General features: G+C 36.7%; 1 protein-coding gene across 8 annotated transcripts in view; it reads left to right on the forward strand.

Annotated features, from left to right (window-relative positions):
* Positions 1–21,691, forward strand: part of SPAG16 (sperm associated antigen 16) — a 1,140,172-nt gene that overhangs the window by 70,897 nt on the left and 1,047,584 nt on the right. For all 8 annotated transcript variants that reach the window (XM_001148592.5, XM_054679316.2, XM_016950433.4 and 5 more), the window contains one exon: positions 12,653–12,722. In XM_001148592.5, coding sequence (XP_001148592.1) covers positions 12,653–12,722 — 70 coding nt within the window. The remainder of the gene's footprint in view (positions 1–12,652; positions 12,723–21,691) is intronic.

Genomic DNA, 21,691 nt, shown 5'->3' on the forward strand with positions numbered 1-21,691 from the left:
TGGGTGAGATACCTTTGGCATAAAAATTTAAGAAAAAGAAACAAAATGTTTATATGCCACTTTAAAACCATTTATCAGTTTTTTTAGAATATGTAAAAGTGCAACTATGCTTAACATTCTATTATTGTTTTCTGGAGATTTTCATTTTTGGCCAAACTTTGAGAAGCTACAAAAGCTTACATGATGATAATACTCTTTTGAATAATTTTATTTGTCAAGACATGCTTTAATCAAGTTTATTTTGTCTTTTGAGTGAAATTCTTAGCTTCGAAAATGCAAAACATCATTGTCTTGATGCCCCTTGTGCTTGAATTTAATTTTGTGTTTTGAATGTTTGAATTTTAAGTAATATTGGATACAATGATAATATGATTTGGCTGTGTCCCCATCCAAATCTCACCTTGAATTGTAATCATCCCCACGTGTCAAGGGCGGGAACAGGTGGAGATAACTTAATCATGGGGGTGGTTTCTCCCATGCTGTTCTCATGATAATTGAGTGAGTCTCAAGAGATCTGGTGGTTGTATAAGCATCTGGCATTTCTTTTGCTTGCACTCATTCTCTTTCCTGCCACCCTCTGAAGAGGTTTCTACCACGATTGTAAATTTCATGAGGACTCCCCAGCCATGTGGAACTTGAGCCAATTAAACCTCTAGTCTTTTTTTTTTTTTTTTTTTTTTTTTTTTTACCCTAAAACCTCTATTCTTTATAAAATACCCAGTCTCGGGTATTTCCTCATAGTGGTGTGAGAATGAACTAATACAAATGAGTTTAACAATAATTTAAATTTTATGGCATTATAATCAAACCTTCAGAATTTCATACCCTTGCTTCTTTTCATCTAATCTGTCTTCCCCAGTCTCCTAACAAAAGGCTTTCTTTATTCTATATTCTGAGGTATTAGGAGCTAGATTCAGATCTCTTCCTATTTCCTATTCCAGACGGGCCAAGCTTAAACTTTTGCTACCCATCTTACTCTCTTTAGTCCTCCTGGTCTCATGCTTATCTCCCATATACCATGTACAATATTTGTGTTTCAAGTTGCTCCTTGATGATTTAGTGGAAAGAGCTAAGAACTGGGAATGGCTGGTATGAATTCCAGTTGTGTTGTAAAACAGCCAAGTGAGGATTCAGGTTATTTAAATATTTCTTTTTACTCACTTATTAAATAGGACTAAATTATTTGCCTTATGATTGATATGTGTACAAGATTAAAACATGTTTAAAAAGTTAAAATCATTTGATCTATGAGTTAGAGTTGAATTTTGCACACTACTGTTCAGATGTGCAAAGAAATATATCTTTATTATCTGCAACTGGTTTTGTCTTTGAACTCCTACTCCTGCTGAAGACAAAAGAAAAGATAACCTGCATATTAAAGACTATCCCAATCTTTGTGAGTTAAACCAGTCTCTTTGGGTTTAACACAGAGTGTTTGAATATTATATTAACTGAATGTTTAGCTAAAACATAGTTATTAGTGCTCATTTTCTTCCTTCAAATGGCATGCCCGTTTTATTCTTCCCCAGATGGTTCCTAGTAAAAAAGTTACTTGTCTATCCATATAGCTTAAAGTCTACAGGCTATATTCACTCTCCAGTGTACTGTGACTTGTTTGATTAGGTTGGTGTCCAGGTACATGAAACCTGGATAGTTCTGGATAGCTCCTGGATAGTTCCTGGGTAGTTCTTTTGTATGTGAACCCAACACACCTTGCTAAATCCATGGCCTCTGCCACATTATCTGTAAACTCCTTTATATCTGTGGCCTCATTATCCTAACCCTAGCTTTTTTTCTGCTCCAGTACATCAAATATTAACATTTCCATGTACCCCACTGAGGTGGTTGAGGCTTCTGATTTCTCTATATTGCAAATACAAGCCATGAACACCAGTTAGGGTCCATCTACACAGATATACCTTTTTCAGTCCATTTTCAACATGACCTGGAGAGTAGTATGTTTTTCTAGCGCAATGTAAAATATGAAGGACTCTTTAAGGGGTTGTCAATTTTCCTAGGCTATTGCCTGAAAAGCTAACAGCAAGTATACTTATATTCCTGGAGTATCCCTAGAGTATCTGGCTTTATTGCCCTTCATTTCCAACTGGCCCCACTTGCATTTTTCACTTGGTAGATAAAGTAGGACTCATGTCTGACCTATTGTTACCTCGTCCCTCAGGCATCTCGTCCCTCAGGCACAGAACTCTTTTCACTTCTTTGTTCTATTGGATGGAATATCTTCCTGTCTTCTTTCATGTTACAGGATGCTCTATGTCCTCATTTGTTCCAGCAATCCTGATTTACACCTATTTGCACAGGGTAATTTTTAATAAATTCCACTTTCACCCTAAAAATATCCCAATTTAGAAAATCTTTATTAATGGGAAAATTCTATTTTTTTATACTTTAAGTTCTAGGGTACATGTGCACAACGTACAGGTTTGTTACATAGGTTTACAAGTGCCATGTTGGTTTGCTACACCCATCGTCATTTACATTAGGTATTTCTCTTAATGCTATCCCTCTCCCAGCCCCACACCCCATGATAGGCCCTGGTGTGTGACGCTCCCTACCCTGTGTCCATGTGTTCTCATTGTTCAATTCCCACCTATGAGTGAGAACATGCAGTGTTTGGTTTTCTGTACCTGTGATAGTTTGCTGAGAATGATGGTTTCCAGCTTCATCCATGTTCATGTCAAAGGACATGAACTCATCCTTTTTTATGGCAGCATAGTATTCCATGATGTATATGTGCCACACTTTCTTAATCCAGTCTATCATTGATGGACATTTGGGTTGCTTCCAAGTCCTTGCTATTGTGAACAGTGCTGCAATAAACATACATGTGCATGTATCTGTATCGTAGCATCATTTATAATAATTTGGGTATATACCCCGTAATGGGATCGCTGGGTCAAATGGTATTTCTGCTTCTAGATCCTTGAGGAATCACCACACTGTCTTCCACAATGGTTGAATGAATTTACACTCCCACCAACAGTGTAAAATCATTCCTATTTCTCCACATCCTCTCCAGCATCTGTTGTTTCCTGACTTTTTAATGATCGCCATTGTAACTGGTGTGAGATGGTATCTCATTATGGTTTCTATTTGCATTTCTCTGATGACCAATGATGATGAGCATTTTTTCACGTTTCTGTTGGCTGCATAAATGTCTTCTTTTGAGAAGTATCTGTTCATATACTTCGTTTTTTTCTTGTAAATTTGTTGAAGTTATTTGTAGATTCTGAATATTAGCTCTTTGTCAGATGGGTAGATTGCAAACATTTTCTCCCATTGTGTAGGTTACCTGTTCACTCTGATGGTAGTTTCTTTTGCTGTGCAGAAGCTCTTTAGTTTAATTAGATCCCATTTGTCAATTTTTGCTTTTGTTGCCATTGCTTTTGGTGTTTTAGTCACAAAGTCTTTGCCCATGCCTATGTCCTAAATGGTATTGCCTAGGTTCTGTTCTAGAGTTTTTATGGTTTTAGGCCTTATATTTAAGTATTTAATCCATCGTGAATTAATTTTTGTATAAGGTGTAAAGAAGGGATCCAGTTTCAGCTTTCTGCATATGGCTAGCCAGTTTTCCCAGCACCATTTATCAAATAGGGAATCCTTTCCCCATTTCTTGTTTTTGTCGGGTTTGTCAAAGATCAGATGATTGTAGATGTGTGGTGTTATTTCTGAGGCCTCTGTTCTGTTCCATTGGTCTATATATCTGTTTTGGTACTGGTACCATGCTATTTTGGTTATTGTAGCCTTGTAGTATAGTTTGAAGTCAGGTATCCTGATGCTTCCAGCTTTGTTCTTTTTGCTTAGAATTGTCTTGGCTATGCAGGCTCTTTTTTGGTTCCATATGAACTTTAAAGTAGTTTTCTCTAACTCTGTGAAGAATGTCATTGGTAGCTTGATGGGGAAGGCATTGAATCTATAAATTACCTTGGGCAGTATGGCCATTTTCAAGATATTGATTGTTCCTATCCATGAGCATGGAATGTTTTTCCATTTGTTTGTGTCCTCTTTTATTTCATTGAGCAGTGGTTTTTAGTTCTCCTTGAAGATGTCCTTTACATCCCTTGTAAGTTGGATTCCTAGGTATTTTATTCTCTTTGAAGCAATTGTGAATGGGATTTCACTCATGATTTGGCCCTCTGTTTGTCTGTTATTGGTGTATAGGAATGCTTGTGATTGTTGCACATTGATTTTGTATCCTGAGACTTTGCTGAAGTTGCTTATCAGCTTAAGGAGATTTTGGGCTGAGATGATGGGGTTTTCTAAATATACAATCATGTCATCTGCACGCAGGGACAATTTGACTCCCTCTTTTTCTAATTGAATCCCCTTTATTTCCTTCTCTTGCCCGATTGTCCTGGCCAGAACTGCCACCTTCCAACTATGTTGAATAGGAGTGGTGAGAGAGGGCATCGTTGTCTTGGGCCAGTTTTCAAAGGGAATGCTTCCAGTTTTTGCCCATTCAGTATAATATTGGCTGTGGGTTTGTCATAAATAGCTCTTATTATTTTGAGGTATGTTCGATCAATACCTAGTTTATTGAGAGATTTTAGCATGAAGTGATGTTGAATTTTGTCAAAGGCCTTTTCTGCCTCTATTGAGATAATCATGTGGTTTTTGTTGTTGGTTCTGTTTATGTGATGGATTACATTTATTGATTTGCATATGCCTTGCATCCCAGGGCTGAAGCCCACTTGATCATGGTGGATAAGCTTTTTGATGTGCTGCTGGATTCGGTTTGCCAGTATTTTAATGAGGATTTTCACATCGATGTTCATCAGGGATATAGGTCTAAAATTCTCTTTTTTTGTTGTGTCTCTGCCCAGCTTTGGTATCAGGATGATGCTGGCCTCATAAAATGAGTTAGGGAGGATTCCCTCTTTTTCTATTGATTGGAATAGTTTCAGAAGGAATGGTACCAGCTCCTCTTTGTACCTCTGGTAGAATTTGGCTGTGAATCTGTCTGATCTTGGACTTTATTTGGTTGGTAGGTTATTAATTATTGCCGCAATTTCAGAGCCTGTGATTGGTCAATTCAGAGATTCAACTTCTTCCTAGTTTATTCTTGTGAGAGAGTATGTGTCCAGGAATTTATCCATTTATTCTAAATTTTCTAGTTTATTTGCATAGAGGTGTTTATAGTATTCTCTGATGGTAGTTTGTATTTCTATGGGATCGGTGGGGATATCCCCTTTATCATTTTTTTATTGCATCTATTTGATTCTTCTCTCCTTTCTTCTTTATTAGTCTTGTTAGTGGTCTGTCAATATTGTTGATCTTTCAAAAAGCCAGCTCCTGGATACTTTGATTTTTTGAAGGGTTTTTTTGTGTCTCTATCTCCTTCAGTCCTGTTCTGATCTTAGTTATTTCTTGCCTTCTGCTAGCTTTTGAATGTGTTTGTTCTTGCTTCTCTAGTTCTTTTTATTGTGATGTTAGGGTGTTGATTTTAGATCTTTCCTGCTTTCACTTGCGGGTATTTAGTGCTCTAAATTTTCCTCTACACACTGCTTTAAATGTGTCCCAGAGATTCTGGTATGTTGTGTCTTTGTTCTCATTGATTTCAAAGAACATCTTTATTTCTGCCTTCATTTCGTTATGTACCCAGTAGTCATTCAGGAGCAGGTTCTTCAGTTTCCATGTAGTTGTGTGGTTTTGAGTGAGTTTCTTAATCCTGAGTTCCAATTTGATTGCACTGTGGTCTGTGGTCTGAGAGACAGTTTGTTGTGATTTGTATTCTTTTACATTTGCTGAGGAGTGCTTTACTTCCAATTATATGGTCAATTTTAAAATAAGCGTGATGTGTTGCCGAGCAGAATGTATATTCTTTTGATTTAGGGTAGAGAGTTCTGTAGATGTCTGTTAGGTCTGCTTGGTGAAGAGCTGAGTTGAAGTCCTGGATATCCTTGTTAACCTTCTGTCTCGTTGATCTGTCTAATGTTGACAGTGGGGTGTTAAAGTCTCCCATTATGATTGTGTGGGAGTCTAAGTCTCTTTATAGGTCTCTAAGGACTTCCTTTATGAATCTGGGTTCTCTTGTTTTGGGTGCATATATATTTAGGATAGTTGGCTCTTCTTGTTGAATTGATCCCTTTACCATTATGTAATGGCCTTCTTTGTCTCTTTTGATATTTGTTGGTTTTAAAGTCATTTTATCAGAGACTAGGATTGCAACCCCTGCTTTTTTTTGCTTTCCATTTGCTTGGTAGCTCTTCCTTCATCCCTTTATTTGAGATGGGTCTCGTGAATACAGCACACTGATGGGTCTTGAGTGTTAATCCAGTTTGCCAGTCTGTGTCTTTTAATTGGGTCATTTAGCCCATTTACATTTAAGGTTAATATTGTTATGTGTGAATTCAATCCTGTCATTATGATGTTCGCTGGTTATTTTGCCCATTAATTGATGCAGTTTCTTCATAGCATCGATGGTCTTTACAATTTGGCATGTTTTTGCAGTGGCTGGTACTGGTTGTTCCTTTCCATGTTTAGTGCTTCCTTCAGGAGCTCTTGTAAGGCAGGCCTGGCGGTAACAAAACCCCTCAGCATTTGCTTGTCTGTGAAGGATTTTATTTCTCCTTCACTTATGAAACTTAGTTTGGCTAGATATGAAATTCTGGGTTGAAAATTCTTTCCTTTAAGAGTGTCGAATATTGGCCCCCACTCTCTTCTGGCTTGTAGGGTTTCTGCCGAGAGATCTGCTGTTAGTCTGATGAGCTTCCCCTTGTATGTAACTTGCCCTCTCTCTCTGGCGGCCCTTAACATTTTTTCCTTCATTTCAACTTTGGTGAATCTGACGATTATGTGTCTTAGGGTTACTCTTCTTGGGGAGTACCTTTATGGTGTTCTCTGTATTTCCTGAATTTGAATGTTGGCCTGCCTTGCTAGGTTGGGGAAGTTCTCCAGGATAATATCCTGAAGAGTGTTTTCTAACTTGGTTCCATTCTCCCCGTCACTTTCAGGTACACCAATCAAATATAGATTTGGTCTTTTCACATAGTGCCATATTTCTTGGAGGCTTTGTTCATTTCTTTTTACTCTTTTTCTCTAATCTTGTCTTCTCACTTTATTTCATTAAGTCGATCTTCAATCAATGATATCCTTTCTTCCACTTGATTGAATTGGTTACTGAAGCTTGTGCATGCATCACAACGTTTTCGTGCTGTGGTTTTCAGCTCCATCAGGTCATTTAAGGTCTTCTCTGTACTGTTTATTATAGTTAGCCATTCATCTAACCTTTTTTCAAGGTTTTTAGCTTCCTTGCGATGGGTTAGACCACGCTCCTTTAGCTTGGAGAAGTTTGTTATTACCAACCTTCTGAAGCCTACTTTTGTCAACTCGTCAAAGTCATTCTCCATCCAGTTTTGTTCCATTGCTGGTGAGGAGTTGTGATCCTTTGGAGGAGAAGAGGCACTCTGGTTTTTAGAATTTTCTACTTTTCTGCTCTTGTTTCTCTCCATCTTTGTGGTTTTATCTACCTTTGGTCTTTGATGTTAGTGAACTTCAGATGGGGTTTTTGTGTGGGTGTCCTTTTTTTTGAAGTTTATGCTATTTCTGTTTGTTAGTTTTCCTTCTAACAGTCAGGCCCCTTAGCTGCAGGTCTGTTGGGGTTTGCTGGAGGTCCACTCCAGACCCTGTTTGCCTCGGTATCACCAGCAGAGGCTGTAGAACAGCAAATATTGCAGAACAGCAAATATTGCTGCCTGATCCTTCTTCTAGAAGCTTTGTCCCAGAGGGGCACCTGCCTATATGAGGTATCAGTCAGCCCCTACTGGGAGGTGTCTCCCAGTCAGGCTGCACGGGGATCAGGGACCCACTTGAGGAGGCAGTCCGTCCGTTCTCAGAGCTCGAATGCCATGCTGGGAGAACCACTGCTTTCTTCAGAGCTGTCAGACATGGGGTTTAAGTCTGCAGAAGTTTCTGCTGCCTTTTGTTCAGCTATGCCCTGCCCACAGAGATGGAGTCTATAGAGGCAGTAGGCCTTGCTGAGCTGCGGTGGGCTCCTCCCAGTTTGAGCTTCCCAGCTGCTTTGTTTACCTACTGAAGCCTCAGCAATGGCAGACGTCCCTCCTCCCACCAGGCTGCAGCCTCGCAGGTCAATCTCAGACTACAGTGCTAGCAGTGAGCAAGGCTCTGTGGGCGTCAGACCCGCTGAGCCAGGCACGGGAGAAAATCTCCTGGTCTGTCAGTTGCTAAGACCATGGGAAAAGTGCAGTATTTGGACAGAAGTGCCTTGTTTTTCCAGGTACAGTCTGTTATGGCTTCCCTTGGCTAGGAAATGCAAATCCCCCAACCCCTTGCACTCCTGGGTGAGGCAATGCCCTGCCCTGCTTCAGCTTGCCCTCCATGGGCTGCACCCACTGTCCAACCACTCCCAATGGGATGAACCAGCACCTCAGTTGGAAATGCAGAAATCTGTCTTCTGTGTTGATCACACTGGGAGCTGCAGATGGGAGCTGTTCCTTTTCAGCCATCTTGGAAGCGACCTTAATTTGAAAATTCTAAAGAGCTAATTTCTTGATATCTAATATGGAACAGTTAGTCCCACTCTTAAGATAACATTGAAAAAAAGAAATAAAACGGAGCAGTTAGGATTTATAAATAGCTTTTCTCTCTCAACCAAATCTGCTGTTGAAGGTGGTAGATTCACTACAATTTGAGAAAGTCAAATTTAAATAGGAAGTGCTATTGCTGCCACTGGGCTGTCACCACAGGTTTTACCATGGACAATGCTAATACTGAATACTTGATACTCTTTCAGAATTTTGTTATACTTGTCAATGGAAACTGGATGTGGCAGCCACCATTCTCAGGATAAATTCCAAATTCTACATTGTTCCTTATATCACTAAATTTTGTTCAGAATCCAAAATGGGTACACAGGATTGATGGAGCCAATGCAAGTCCTAGTTATAGGACAAGCTGTGTAAATATCTGATACCTATTGCAAAAGGTGGAAGACTCATGATTCTCTAAACCCAAACTGCTAAGAGGCCAAAGTGACTCTCAAATATCCATTATACAAGTCTAAACCAAGGCTCAATTAACCTACTCTCCAAATTAGGGCACAGAATGTAGTCCTAGTCCTGTGAGCTCTCCAGGTGTGTCCTTGTGGAACAAGTCAAGGTTACCACTTAATGAATGGAAACTGTTTGTGTACCCTTCTTACAAAGAATGATTTATTGCCAACCAATCCTTTCTTTCTGTTGTAGCATACTAATCAGGTATATCCTGGGTGTACAGGCATAGATTAGCCTTTTAAATTGAACATATTAGTAGTGTGTCATGGAGCTATAGAATGAATTTATTCAAAGTATGTGTACAGAGAAAATATCTTAAAATATGTGAAATGTTTCTCTATAATGTAAAATAGAAGATATATTACTTTTGTGCTTATATTTTGAATATTTCTTTATTTCAACATTTGATGCAGTTACGCTTTGAGAATTCATTTCCAACCAAACTTTAGGATGTGAGTTAAGAGCAGTAAGAAGCATCTTATGTTTTCTAGCTGGATTCCTGATTGTTACTTCCTTAAAAACTTTATCTTAATGAGCATTTAGCTTACTGTGTTTCTCCTTAAACCTATACCTTGCATAAAGAAGGATTGTATAATAATTTAAAATTTTTGATTATTATCTAGTTTGCATATGAAAGAGTGAAAACACACTGTGGGATGACAAAAATCTGATAGGAAATACATGTTTTCAAATTTCTTTAGTAGATATTTAGACAGTGAATCAACATTTATTTAAAATGTAATGAAAAACCTATAACTTTGTTTTTGGTTGTATGAAATTATTGAAAATAGTGTTCAGAATTTTGAATTAGAGCTCCATGACCCAAGAAAAGGTGAAATAGAATTGATTTGTAGGTATATATGTATACTAAATTATATTTTATCTTTTTTAGATCATGGGATTCTAACTCAGAATATGTATGTATGTGTGTGTGTGTGTGTGTGTGTGTGTATATGTATACTAAAAACTAAATCTAAATATATATATATTTTTAGGTCTGTCTGCTTGGAGGGCCTAGAAGTAGTGACACTCCACCAGTAATGAACATATCCAGTGTTAAGATCTTGATTTCTAATATCACTCTGTAATAAAAGGAAAGGAAACCGGGTTCTTTGGAGAAGTGTCTGATTCTAGAGCTGGGCAGAGAAAATACTAGGTAGGCCTGGAGCACTTGGGACATTTTCTTGTGCTAGAAAGGAAGGAAATGCTCAAAAAGTAGAACAGAAAAGAAAAAAAAACTCAACATAATAATGGGATATGTCAAGTTATGACAAAGGAACTGTAGTGGGCACCTGCAGAGGTCGGTGGATCCCCAACTAAATTTGATTTGGATATTCAGACTGATAATGCCACACACACACACACACACACACACACAGGCTGTGAATAAATTCACTACTTGTGGAATTGAATTTGCTGAGGAGAGCTGCACATTACCTCCCAAGCATTTCTGAAATGGCTTGAGAGAGCAAGTAAGGGAGACTGGCTTGGGGTTTTTATTGCGGTTGGGGGTTAGGGCCAGGGTGAGAATTCTCATATGTGAGGTGAGGCTTGAGTCATTTGAATCTCCCATCAGTACCAGACAAGGGAGTACCCAGGCATTCTTGTCCAGTTGCCCAGATGTTGGGCACAAGGGAAGAGGGAGGAGGTAAAACTTAAAGGCTGTTGACACTCAAACATCAAACAATAAAGTCAGGTTCCTCATTATAGGAATCCAACCTGAAAGAGCTTCCAGTGATCAAACCTTCTGAAACAATTTGAGCAACAAAATAATGTAGTGTTTGATTATAACCCCAAATATAAAATAAATATCTTTGATTCCTTAATGGTATAAATATAAATGATTAGTAAGGACATGTGAGAGAGTAGACAAATCTCCCATACAGAAGAATCTCGAGTAATATATGTTGATAATCCTTCCCTCAAGTAGGTGGAGCTTAACAACTCAGCTGTTGAGTGTTGGCTGCACTTCGTAAGTAATGACTTGCATCCAGAAATGCAATGGAAATAGAGAAGAAAGTAACTTTACAGTGGGGAAACCTGGCAACCTTCTCATGATGTAATCAAAGGATCAAGGTGAACATCATCAGTTTTAAGTACTGTTGGTAGCATGAACCTATGATGTAATATGCTAATAATGGCACTCCCCTGTGATCTTCTTGCAAATCCATAACTTTAGTCTAACCATGGGAAAAATATCAGACAACCTCAAATCTAGGGCTATTCTGTAAAATACTATCAGACTAATGCTCCCCAAAATTGTCAAGGACATTAAAATCAAGGAAAATCTGTGTATTAGTCCATCTTGTGTTGCTATAAAGGAATACCCGAGACTGGGTAATTTATAAGGAAAAGAGGTTTATTTGGCGCATGGTTCTGCAGGCTGTAGAAGAAGTATAGCACCAGCATCTGCAGAGAGATCTGCCCCCATGACCCAAACACTTCCCCCTAGGCCCCACCTCCAACACTGGGGATCACTTTTCGTCAAGAGATTTGGAGAGGACAAATATCCAAACTTTATCAGTCTGAGAAACTGTCTCAGTCCAGAGGAGGCTTAGGAGACCTAAAAAGTAGTTGTAAGGTGATATTCTGGATGCAATTTTGAAATATAAAAAGGATATTATGGAAAAATTAATAAAACTAAAAATATGGCCTGTAGTTCATAATTATTTATCAATATTGGTTCATTATTTGTGAAAAATGTATCATTACAATGTATGATGTTAATGGGGGAAAAAGGGTATGGGATAAAACAGGAATTCTCAGTACTACATTAGCAACTCTCCTATTAATCTTATGCTACTCTAAATAAAAAGTTTATTTTTGAAATTTATAATTCTTTCGGCTTCTAGGAATAGATAGTAATCTTTTACTTTTTTTTAACCTAGGCATTTCATGAGCACTCATCTATAGGTTATAATTAATAAATTATGTTATTTTCTATTAATAAAGAAATATTACTATTCAGTGATAGTAGAAAAAAGTGTGTATCTGTATGTAATTGAACAGATGGTATTTTGTGTTGGTATAATCATATACAATGCAAGATGAAATAGCTTTTCAAGGTCAAATTTTAAATGTAAGTATTTTTCAGGAATACAGGTAAATCATGACACCAAAGCTAACAAATGTTCTTAGTTATAAGACATGTTTAATAAAATAGAGACTATATGTGGGTGGAAAATGAGCTAAGAGTTGGGGGAATAAAAACAACCTCTTCATATTTTACATTCCAAGTGATAATTACCTTGTATTTTATAAATATAAAGATGATAGTTATTGTGAAACAATTTGAGCAGAGGAAAAACCTCTCTCAAAATAAAGAATTGAATAATTATTAAAGTGTACAATGAGTATTCTTAATTCAGGAAACTATGCCGTGAAATAAATGTTTCAGATGCTTACCTATAATAAATAATTAATAATTAGCTGGTGGAATTATATTTTAACTTAAAATTCTGTTTTTCTTTTGTTAAAATTTGTGTTTTATTAAAAAAGGTATAAATTTAAAAGAGATTAATATTTTTTATATTTTACAATGGATATTTAAATATTGTGTTTTATGTAACCTTTTTAAAAGTCATTTAGTGTATAATTTCATTTCTTTGAATTTTATTTTTTAGATTTCTGGACTTCAGGAAACATTGAAGAAACTGCAAAGAGGACATAGTTACCATGCTCCTCAAATTAAAGGTAAATGTAAAATGTGATGAAGCTCTAATTTAATATAGTTTGGTGATTTCTCAACCTTATCAGTGATTAATATTCTAGAGTTATTTAAAAGTGAATAAGTGGTGGCTATTTCACAAATTAAAATTTTAATAAAAAGATTAAGAAGAAATATAGATATCATACTGTATGGATTAATTATAGAGAAAAATAAGTCAACTATAATGGAAGGACTTCTGCTTCTGGTCATTATACCTGGTACCAGACTAGCCTTCTCTGTGTAAATAACTCTAAAGCTAAGCTGTAAGATCAGACAACTACTTTTAGGCAGTAGAAAACAGACAGCTCAAGTAACAGAAGGCAATTGACAGAAGGAAAATTTATAAGGTGAGCTCTGCCATCACCGTGGCTTTGGGTCCGTGGAAAGTTCCAAACTAAACTTTGTGGAGATGGAAGCCAATAAGAGCATGACAATCCTGATAATTGGAAATGTCAGAGACCCTAGTTCACAGCTTTTGAAGCCACTGGAATCTGTAGGGAAGGACACCAGAGAAGAGAGCTGCAATGAGGAGTGGCTCAGTTTGTGAGGGAGTTTACTATGAGTCCTTAGCTGAGGCTGCAATACTATACATAACAACACTACCTGACACTTACAAGAGAGATACAATTATATAGGATCAAGAGGAGGCCAGAGATTGTGGAAGTTAAGTAGTGATGCGAAACATTGCAAATCTGGCCATGCCTGGGTGGAAAGACCTCTTTCACACCTTGCTAACAACACAGTAACATTCAGCATCCCATATCCGCCTTATAAAACCAGGAACAAAGCTTACACAGCATTCTTAGAGAGGACACAGAATTTGGAGTTTGAGTCTTGCCAAGTTATAGGGCCTTGAGAAACATTCCATGGATCCACCCTAACGAAGCATAAAATTAAGCCTAGGATTTTAGGGTCATCAGCCAAAAATGGAACTGCCTTCTAGAACAAAAAATGACATCCTTTTGAGGAAGACAGTCATCCAGAGTCTTTACAATCTTTTACCCACATTGCCTAGTACATAATTAAACATTTCTAGATATGAATAGGAACAGGAAAATGTGACCCATAATCAAGACAACAAGCAATAAATGGAAACCTACCCTTAAGTAGCTAAACTGTTGCATTTAGCAGATAGAAAGTGCTAAAGCAGATACTTTGATTATGTTCAAGGACTTAATGGAAAATACTAATAAGTGAACAGATGGGGAATTTCAGCAGAGAAATGAGAACAAACATACATTCCAAAGCAAATTGAAGTTCTACAGCTGAAAAGTAGAATAACTAAAATGAATTTTTTTTTTTTTTGAGACAGAGTCTTGCTCTGTCACCCAGGCTGGAGTGCAGTGGCATGATCTCAGCTCACTGCAGCCTCCACCTCCCAGGTTCAAGTGATTCTGGTGCCTCAGCCTCTCCAGTAGCTGGGACTACAGGCATGTGCCACCATGACTGGCTAATTTCTGTATTTTTAGTAGAGCTGGGGCTTCACCGTGTTGGCCAGGCTGGTCTCGAACTCCTGACTTGAAGTGATCTGCCTGCCTCAGCCTCCCAACATGCTGAGATTACAGGCATGAGCCACCGCGCCCAATCAAAAATTTTATTTAATGTACTTCATAACAAATTAGAGATGACAGAAGTGTCAGTAAATTTCAAGAGAGATCCATAAAGGCATCTAGTCTAAAGAAGAAAGATAAAAGATTAAAGGAAAACTTGCCTATTTAACATATATAAAATTAAAGTCCCAAAGAAGAGAATGAAAATGGAGCATAAAAATACTTAAACAAATGATGGCCCCAAATTTCCCTAAATTCATGTAAAGTATAAACTTAAACACCTAAGAAAAGAACTAATCATACACATAAAGAGAACCACTCCTGAACACAATGTGTTGAAATTGTTGAAAATTGAAGTGAGAAAATCTTTTTTTTTTAATTTATAAAGAAAAAGAAAAAGAGATATAATGGACTCACAGTTCCACATGGCTGGGGAGGCCTCACAATCATGGTGGAAGGCAAAGGAGGAGCAAAGGCACCTCTTAGATGGCAGCAGACAAGAGAGAGTTTGCAGAGGAACTGCCCTTTATAAAACCATCAGATCTTGTGAGATTTATTCACTATCATGAGAACAGCATGGGAAAACCCACCTCCATGATTCAAATACCTCCCACCTGGTCCCTCCCTTGACACATGGGGATTATGGGAGCTACAATTCAAGATGAGATTTGGGTGGGGACACAGCCCAAACCATATCACCAAGTGTCCATTGATAGATGAATGGATAAGCAAAATGTGGTTTTTACATGCAATAGAATCTTTTTTTTTTTAAATTATACTTTAAGTTCTAGGATACATGTGCACAACATACAGGTTTGTTACATATGTATACATGTGCCATATTGGTGTGCTGCACCCATTAACTCATCATTTACATTAGATATATCTCCTAATGGTATCCCTCCCCATTCCCCCTACCCCACGACAGGCCCCGGTGTGTGATGTTCCCCTTCCTGTGTCCAAGTGTTCTCATTGTTCAATTCCCACCTGTGAGTGAGAACGTGCAGTGTTTGGTTTTCTGTCCTTGAGATAGTTTGCTGAGAATGATGGTTCCCAGCTTCATCCATGTCCCTACAAAGGACATGAACTCATCATTTTTTATGGTTGCATAGTATTCCATGGTGTATATGTCCCACATTTTCTTAATCCAGTCTATCATTGATGGACATTTGGGTTGGTTCCAAGTCTTTGCTATTGTGAATAGTGCCGCAATAAACATACGTGTGCATGTGTCTTTACAGCAGCATGATTTATAATCCTTTGGGTATATACCCAGTAATGGGATGGCTGGGTCAAATGGTATTTCTAGTTCAAGATCTTTGAGGAATTGCCACACTGTCTTTCATAATGGCTGAACTAGTTTACAGTCCCACCAGCAGTGTAAAAGTGTTCCTATTTCTCCACATCCTCTCCAGCACCTGTTGTTTCCTGACTTTAATGATCGCCATTGTAACTGGTGTGAGATGGTATCTCATTGTGGTTTTGATTTGCATTTCTCTGATGGCCAGTGTGATGAGCATTTTTTCATGTGTCTGTTGGCTGCATAAATGTCTTCTTTTGAGAAGCGTCTGTTCATATCCTTTGCCCACTTGTTGATGGGGTTGTTTGTTTTTTTCTTGTAAATTGGTTTGAGTTCTTTGTAGATTCTGGATATTAGCCCTTTTTCAGATGAGTAGATTGCAAAAATTTTCTCCCATTCTGTGGGTTGCCTGTTCACTCGAATGGTAGTTTCTTTTGCTGTGCAGAAGCTCTTCAGTTTAATTAGATCCCATTTGTCAATTTTGGCTTTTGTTGCCATTGCTTTTGGTGTTTTAGACATGAAGTCCTTGCCCATGCCTATGTCCTGAATGGTATTGCCTAGGTTTTCTTCTAGGGTTTTTATGGTTTTAGGTCTAACATTTAAGTCTTTAATCCATCTTGAATTAATTTTTGTATAAGGTGTGAGGAAGGGATCCAGTTTCAGCTTTCTACATATGGCTAGCCAGTTTTCCCAGCACCACTTATTAAATAGGGAATCCTTTCCCCATTGCTTGTTTTTGTCAGGTTTGTCAAAGATCAGATAGTTGTAGATGTGTGGCATTATTGCTGAGGGCTCTGTTCTGTTCCATTGGTCTATATCTCTGTTTTGATACCAGTACCATGCTGTTTTGGTTACTGTAGCCTTGTAGTATAGTTTGAAGTCAGGTAGCATGATGCCTCCAGCTTTGTTCTTTTTGCTTAGGATTGTCTTGGCAATGCGGGCTCTTGTTTGGTTCCATAAGAACTTTAAAGTAGTGTTTTCCAGTTCTGTGAAGAATGTCATTGGTAGCTTGATGGGGATGGCATTGAATCTATACACTTCATGCTAAAAACTCTCAAAAGTTCGTTATTGATGGGACTTATCTCAAAATAATAAGAGCTATTTATGACAAACCCACAGCCAATATCATACTGAATGGGCAAAAACTGGAAGCATTCCCTTTGAAAACTGGCACAAGACAGGGATGCCCTCTCTCACCACTCCTATTCAAGATAGTGTTGGAAGTTCTGGCCAGGGCAACTAGGCGGAAAAAGAAATATAGGGTATTCAGTTAGGAAAAGAAGAAGTCAAATTGTCCCTGTTTGCAGATGACATGATTGTATATTTAGAAAACCCCATCATCTCAGCCCAAAATCTCCTTAAGCTGATAAGCAACTTCAGCAAAGTCTCAGGATACAAAATCAATGTGCAAAAATCACAAGTATTCTTATACACCAATAACACAAACAGAGAGCCAAATCATGAGTCAAATCCCGTGCACAGTTGCTTCAAAGAGAATAAAATACCTAAGAATCCAACTTACAAGGGATGTGAAGGACGTCTTCAAGGAGTACTACAAACCACTGCTCAATGAAGTAAAAGAGGACACAAACAAATGGAAGAACATTCCACGCTCATGGATAGGAAGAATCAATATCGTGATAATGGCCATACTGCACGAGAAAATCTTGAAAGCAATAATACAAATACAGGCTGATTTCTCATAGGAAATACTGGAGGCTAGAAACAATAAAATGGTATTTTTAAAGTGTGGAAACCATTTTAATTCAGAATTGTGTATCCAATAAAATATCCTTTAAAATTTAGATAAAATGTAGACATTTTAAGATACAGGCAAGCTCGGAGATTTTTTGCAAGCCTATCTGTACAGCAGGAAATACTAAAGAAGTTTCTTTGGTCAAAAAAGTATATTTGCCAGAAGGAAATTAAGATCTACCACAATTGAATACAGAGAATTAAAAATGTTAAATTCTGGTTAAAATGAGAAATATGTTTTCCTTTTCTAATTTCCTCAGAAGAAAAGTGACTGATTAAAATAAAATTATGGTGTCATAAGGTAATGTTTATAAGGTATGTAAAATAAAAGGAAAATAAATTGAGGTGTGGTGGAAATGTTTTATATCTTAATTTTGGTGGTAGTTACATGCCTGTTTATATTTGTCAAAACACACCTATCGGTAAAATTACAGTGCATAATTTACCTACAATAAAATGCATAAATTTAAGTATATCTGTGTTTATTTTTAGGCAAAGAGGATTTTTTTTTTTTGGCTCAAATAGCTAGAAGGCACAGACAGTATTCTCAGACATGACTAGATCCAGAAGGATGATGTCCTTAGGACCTGGTCGCTGCCTCTGTCTTGTGAGCTGAATTCATTTTTTAAAAAGGATAAACTTTATTTTTTAGAGCAGTTTTAGGTTTATAGCAAAATTGAGTGGAAGGTACAGTGATTTTCCATATACCACCTGCCCCCACCCATATACCACCTGCCCCCAGACATAGCTTCCCCTATTATCAGCATCCCCTACCAGATTGATACAGTTGTAAAAACTGATGAGTGTCCATGACATTAATATCACCGAAGTCCATAGTTTACATTAGGGTTCACTTTTGATGTTGTACGTTCTGTGGAATTCAACACATTTATGACGTGTATCCAACATTATAGTGTCATACAGAGTAGTATCACTGCCCTAAAAACCTTTTGTGCTTTGCGTATTCATCCCTTCCTCCTTCCTACTTTTCTAATATTTTATGTTAAAGTAGTATCAGTTATGCACAGTGATTCCTAAGGGACTATGCACAAGGATGTTTATTGCAGTCATAAAAGTAACACAACAATACGAGCAATCTCACTTTTTAACCACCAGTGAATGTTTATAGTGGATCCTACAATAATAAAAAGTCTAAAACTCATGCGTAAGAAATACTTATGTTATAATGTTAAGAAGTAAAAACATTTATATGGTACAAATGTATGCCTGTTGAATATATGCAAAGAAAAAATATCAGAAGGTATATACCAGGATTTTAACATAATTTTCTCTGTGTTAAGTGACTACTCCCTACCCTTTTTCTTTATTGCATATTTTACAAAGAGTGTACATTTCTGTCAACATCAAAAATTGTTTTCATATTAAGATAAGAAGAATGTAATCAGATATAAATATTAAATGATGGTTTGAAATTATCATAATTTCATGAACTGTAACTCCAAAAATGACTAAATAGTCTGAAAAAGAATATATGTAAGAAAGCTTAAAGGTTGAGGGACTTTGTGAATTGGGTTGATGTTTGCACCAATTAATCTCTAATGATTCATTCTACTCTAATGGTTTAAATTTTATATATTTATCCTTGACATATCAATTAAAATAAACTGATGCCTGACAGATAACTCCCTTATGAAATTATCTCCTGGTGTTTAGTCTAATTCATACAAGAACATATTGCATGTTTTTCTTGAGTGATATTTACAATGTACTTTGGAGATTAAACTTGTATTTTGATCTGTGATATTTTGAAATGGCTTTTAGTCAAAAGAAATTCTGACCCAACATGGGGAAATAGTTTCTTTTAGTTATGTATCCCAACTATCTAATCAAAAGTAGTTATTTAAATCCTGTACTGAATAATTTTATGCTCTTTGTAAACATACACTCTAGTTTTAGATACAGAACTTGAAGCACTTTTCCGTAAGCTTCTGATCTCAGCATTTGTCTGTGGTCCCTTAGACTCTGTCCTGACTCCAGTTGCTAAAACTTGGTATCCTACTTAGGGACTGTAATTTGAAAAGAGGCTGTGCGTGGTGGCTTACGCCTGTAATCCCAGCTCTTTGGGAAGCCGAGGCAGGCGGATCACGAGGTCAGGAGATCAAGACCATCCTGGCCAACATGGTAAAACCCGGTCTACTAAAAATGCAAAAATTAGCTAGGCATGATGGTGCGTGCCTGTAATCCCAGCTACTTGGGAGGCTGAAACAAGAGAATCACTTGAACCAGGAGGTTGCAGTGAGCCGAGATCGCACCGCTGCATTCCAGCCTGGCAACACAGCAAGACCCTGTCTCAAAAAAAAAAAAAAAAAAAAAAAAAGACGATTTATTGGTTAACTGGTTGTTCCTCATAATTCCTGTCATTCTTCATATTTTCATGTTACTTCCTCCCTCTTTACTTGCTCATTTAAGTTTAGTTTTAAAAATACTTCCCTCTCTCTCTCATTTATCCATTCATCCACCCATCCATCTATCCATTTATTTTCGGCAGAAGTTGGCATGTCAATAGAGATTCTTCAAATTAAACATTATTTACTTTGAAGTTAGAAAACAACAAATTGATTGTCATTTACTCTAAACTTTGGGAACAAGACACATTAATTGTTATTTAATCTAAATTTAGGGAATAAGACGCAAATTGGAATGATTTGGAGCAAAGTTAGCAAAGTATTTTAAACATACTTTTTTGACTACCAAAGTGACGTTTATTATAGAAAATTCAGACAATGATAAAATATATTTTAAAGAATCACCCCATAATTGCTGCCATACAAAGATAATATTAATGCTTTATTACCTAATCTGATCTGAAAAGAGTTTTCAATTTTACATTTATTCTGTATGGTAGGTCAAAAGTAGAAAAATTTCTGGGAGAAACTATGAAATAATTATTATTGAGTAGATATTTAAACTGAAAATTACAGATTATGTTTTTATTTTTATCAAGGGTCATATATATCGAATATTTACATGACGCTATACAGAAAGCACTTTTTAGTATTACATATTATGAGATAAATTTTTTTTTTCAAATTAATTTCAAAAAGCTTATGAAATCTACTGGTTTTGATTGTCATCCTTTTATTAGTTGTTTTTGTTTGCTAAGGTTCCAATTTCAGTGCAGTAATGCCTATTTTTAAACCAGATCATAATGATACATATAATTGCATTTTAGTATATCTTATAATGTATAGGAAATTATTAATTCCGGATGACCTTCTAGAAATTGTAAATGCTTGGTGAAGTGAAAAATTGTGAAAGCTGACTTCAGAGCTTTAAAGAGGAAATAAATGTCATATATAGTAAAGCAAAGTAGCTCTTAAGTTAGTACTTGAAAATTAATAGTAGAGCAAGTACTCATTATTTCTTATAGTTTAATTAATTGCTGCTTTTTAAGTTCGTGTTTTGCTGCTGCTCAGAATTGCATTATGAGATGCCAAATTCATGTAATTATTAGACTGTATGGTCTAATTAATACTTTTTTCAAATATAACATCTTCTTATTTAACTCTATTTCTTTTTCTGAATTCTAATTACATAGATCTAACCAATCTCCTCATTTTAGTTTACATGTGTCCTAATCTCTTAGACATTTTCTGTTTCTCTGGGGTAAATTATAGACAATTTCTTCAAAACCTTTTTCAGTTAAAAAATTCTCTTTTCAGTTTTGTTTGGTCTATAAGGAAGTTAGGGAGTGGCATGAAGTTAGGGAGTGGCACAAAGTAAGTGCTCAATAAATATTTGTTAAATTATGGTATTTATGTCTTTCTGATATTTATCCAAGAGCCTGAACATGTTAACATTGATTGAATGTGTACACACATGAAGGAACAATTGAGTGGGTAAAATTTAGCACTGGAAGGTACAATAAATAGAATTTCTATAAATGAAAGTGTGTTTGTTTATTTGCTGTTTGTTTTATCTCAAGAAAGTATGCATGCCTTAAAATGTTGACTTTACCTAAGTAAAATTTGGAAAACTACACAGTACCTGTTGGTACCATAGCCTTTGTCATTAATAAGCATTAGATGACAGCCATGAGAAGCTATGATAGAGACAAAGACTTTGCTGGGATATTACTCAACATTGAGAAGTGCTATATGGAATCTGAGAATTACATGCATTTAACACTGAATGTGATACAGACTTTATTGTCTGTGCCTTTCATTTGTTCTGTAAATTTTTGTGTAGGTAAAAGTGATGCTTGTTTGCTGGAGAGTGGAAATCATATTTATTCTCGCTACATTGACAAATACTTGAAAAACATTTTTTTTTCTGCCAGTACCCTGTACATTCTGCAATGTTTATTCCTAAATTTTGGTTTTAAATG

This window comes from Pan troglodytes, chromosome 13 (genome assembly GCF_028858775.2).
Source record: "Pan troglodytes isolate AG18354 chromosome 13, NHGRI_mPanTro3-v2.0_pri, whole genome shotgun sequence".
Lineage (NCBI taxonomy): Eukaryota > Metazoa > Chordata > Mammalia > Primates > Hominidae > Pan > Pan troglodytes.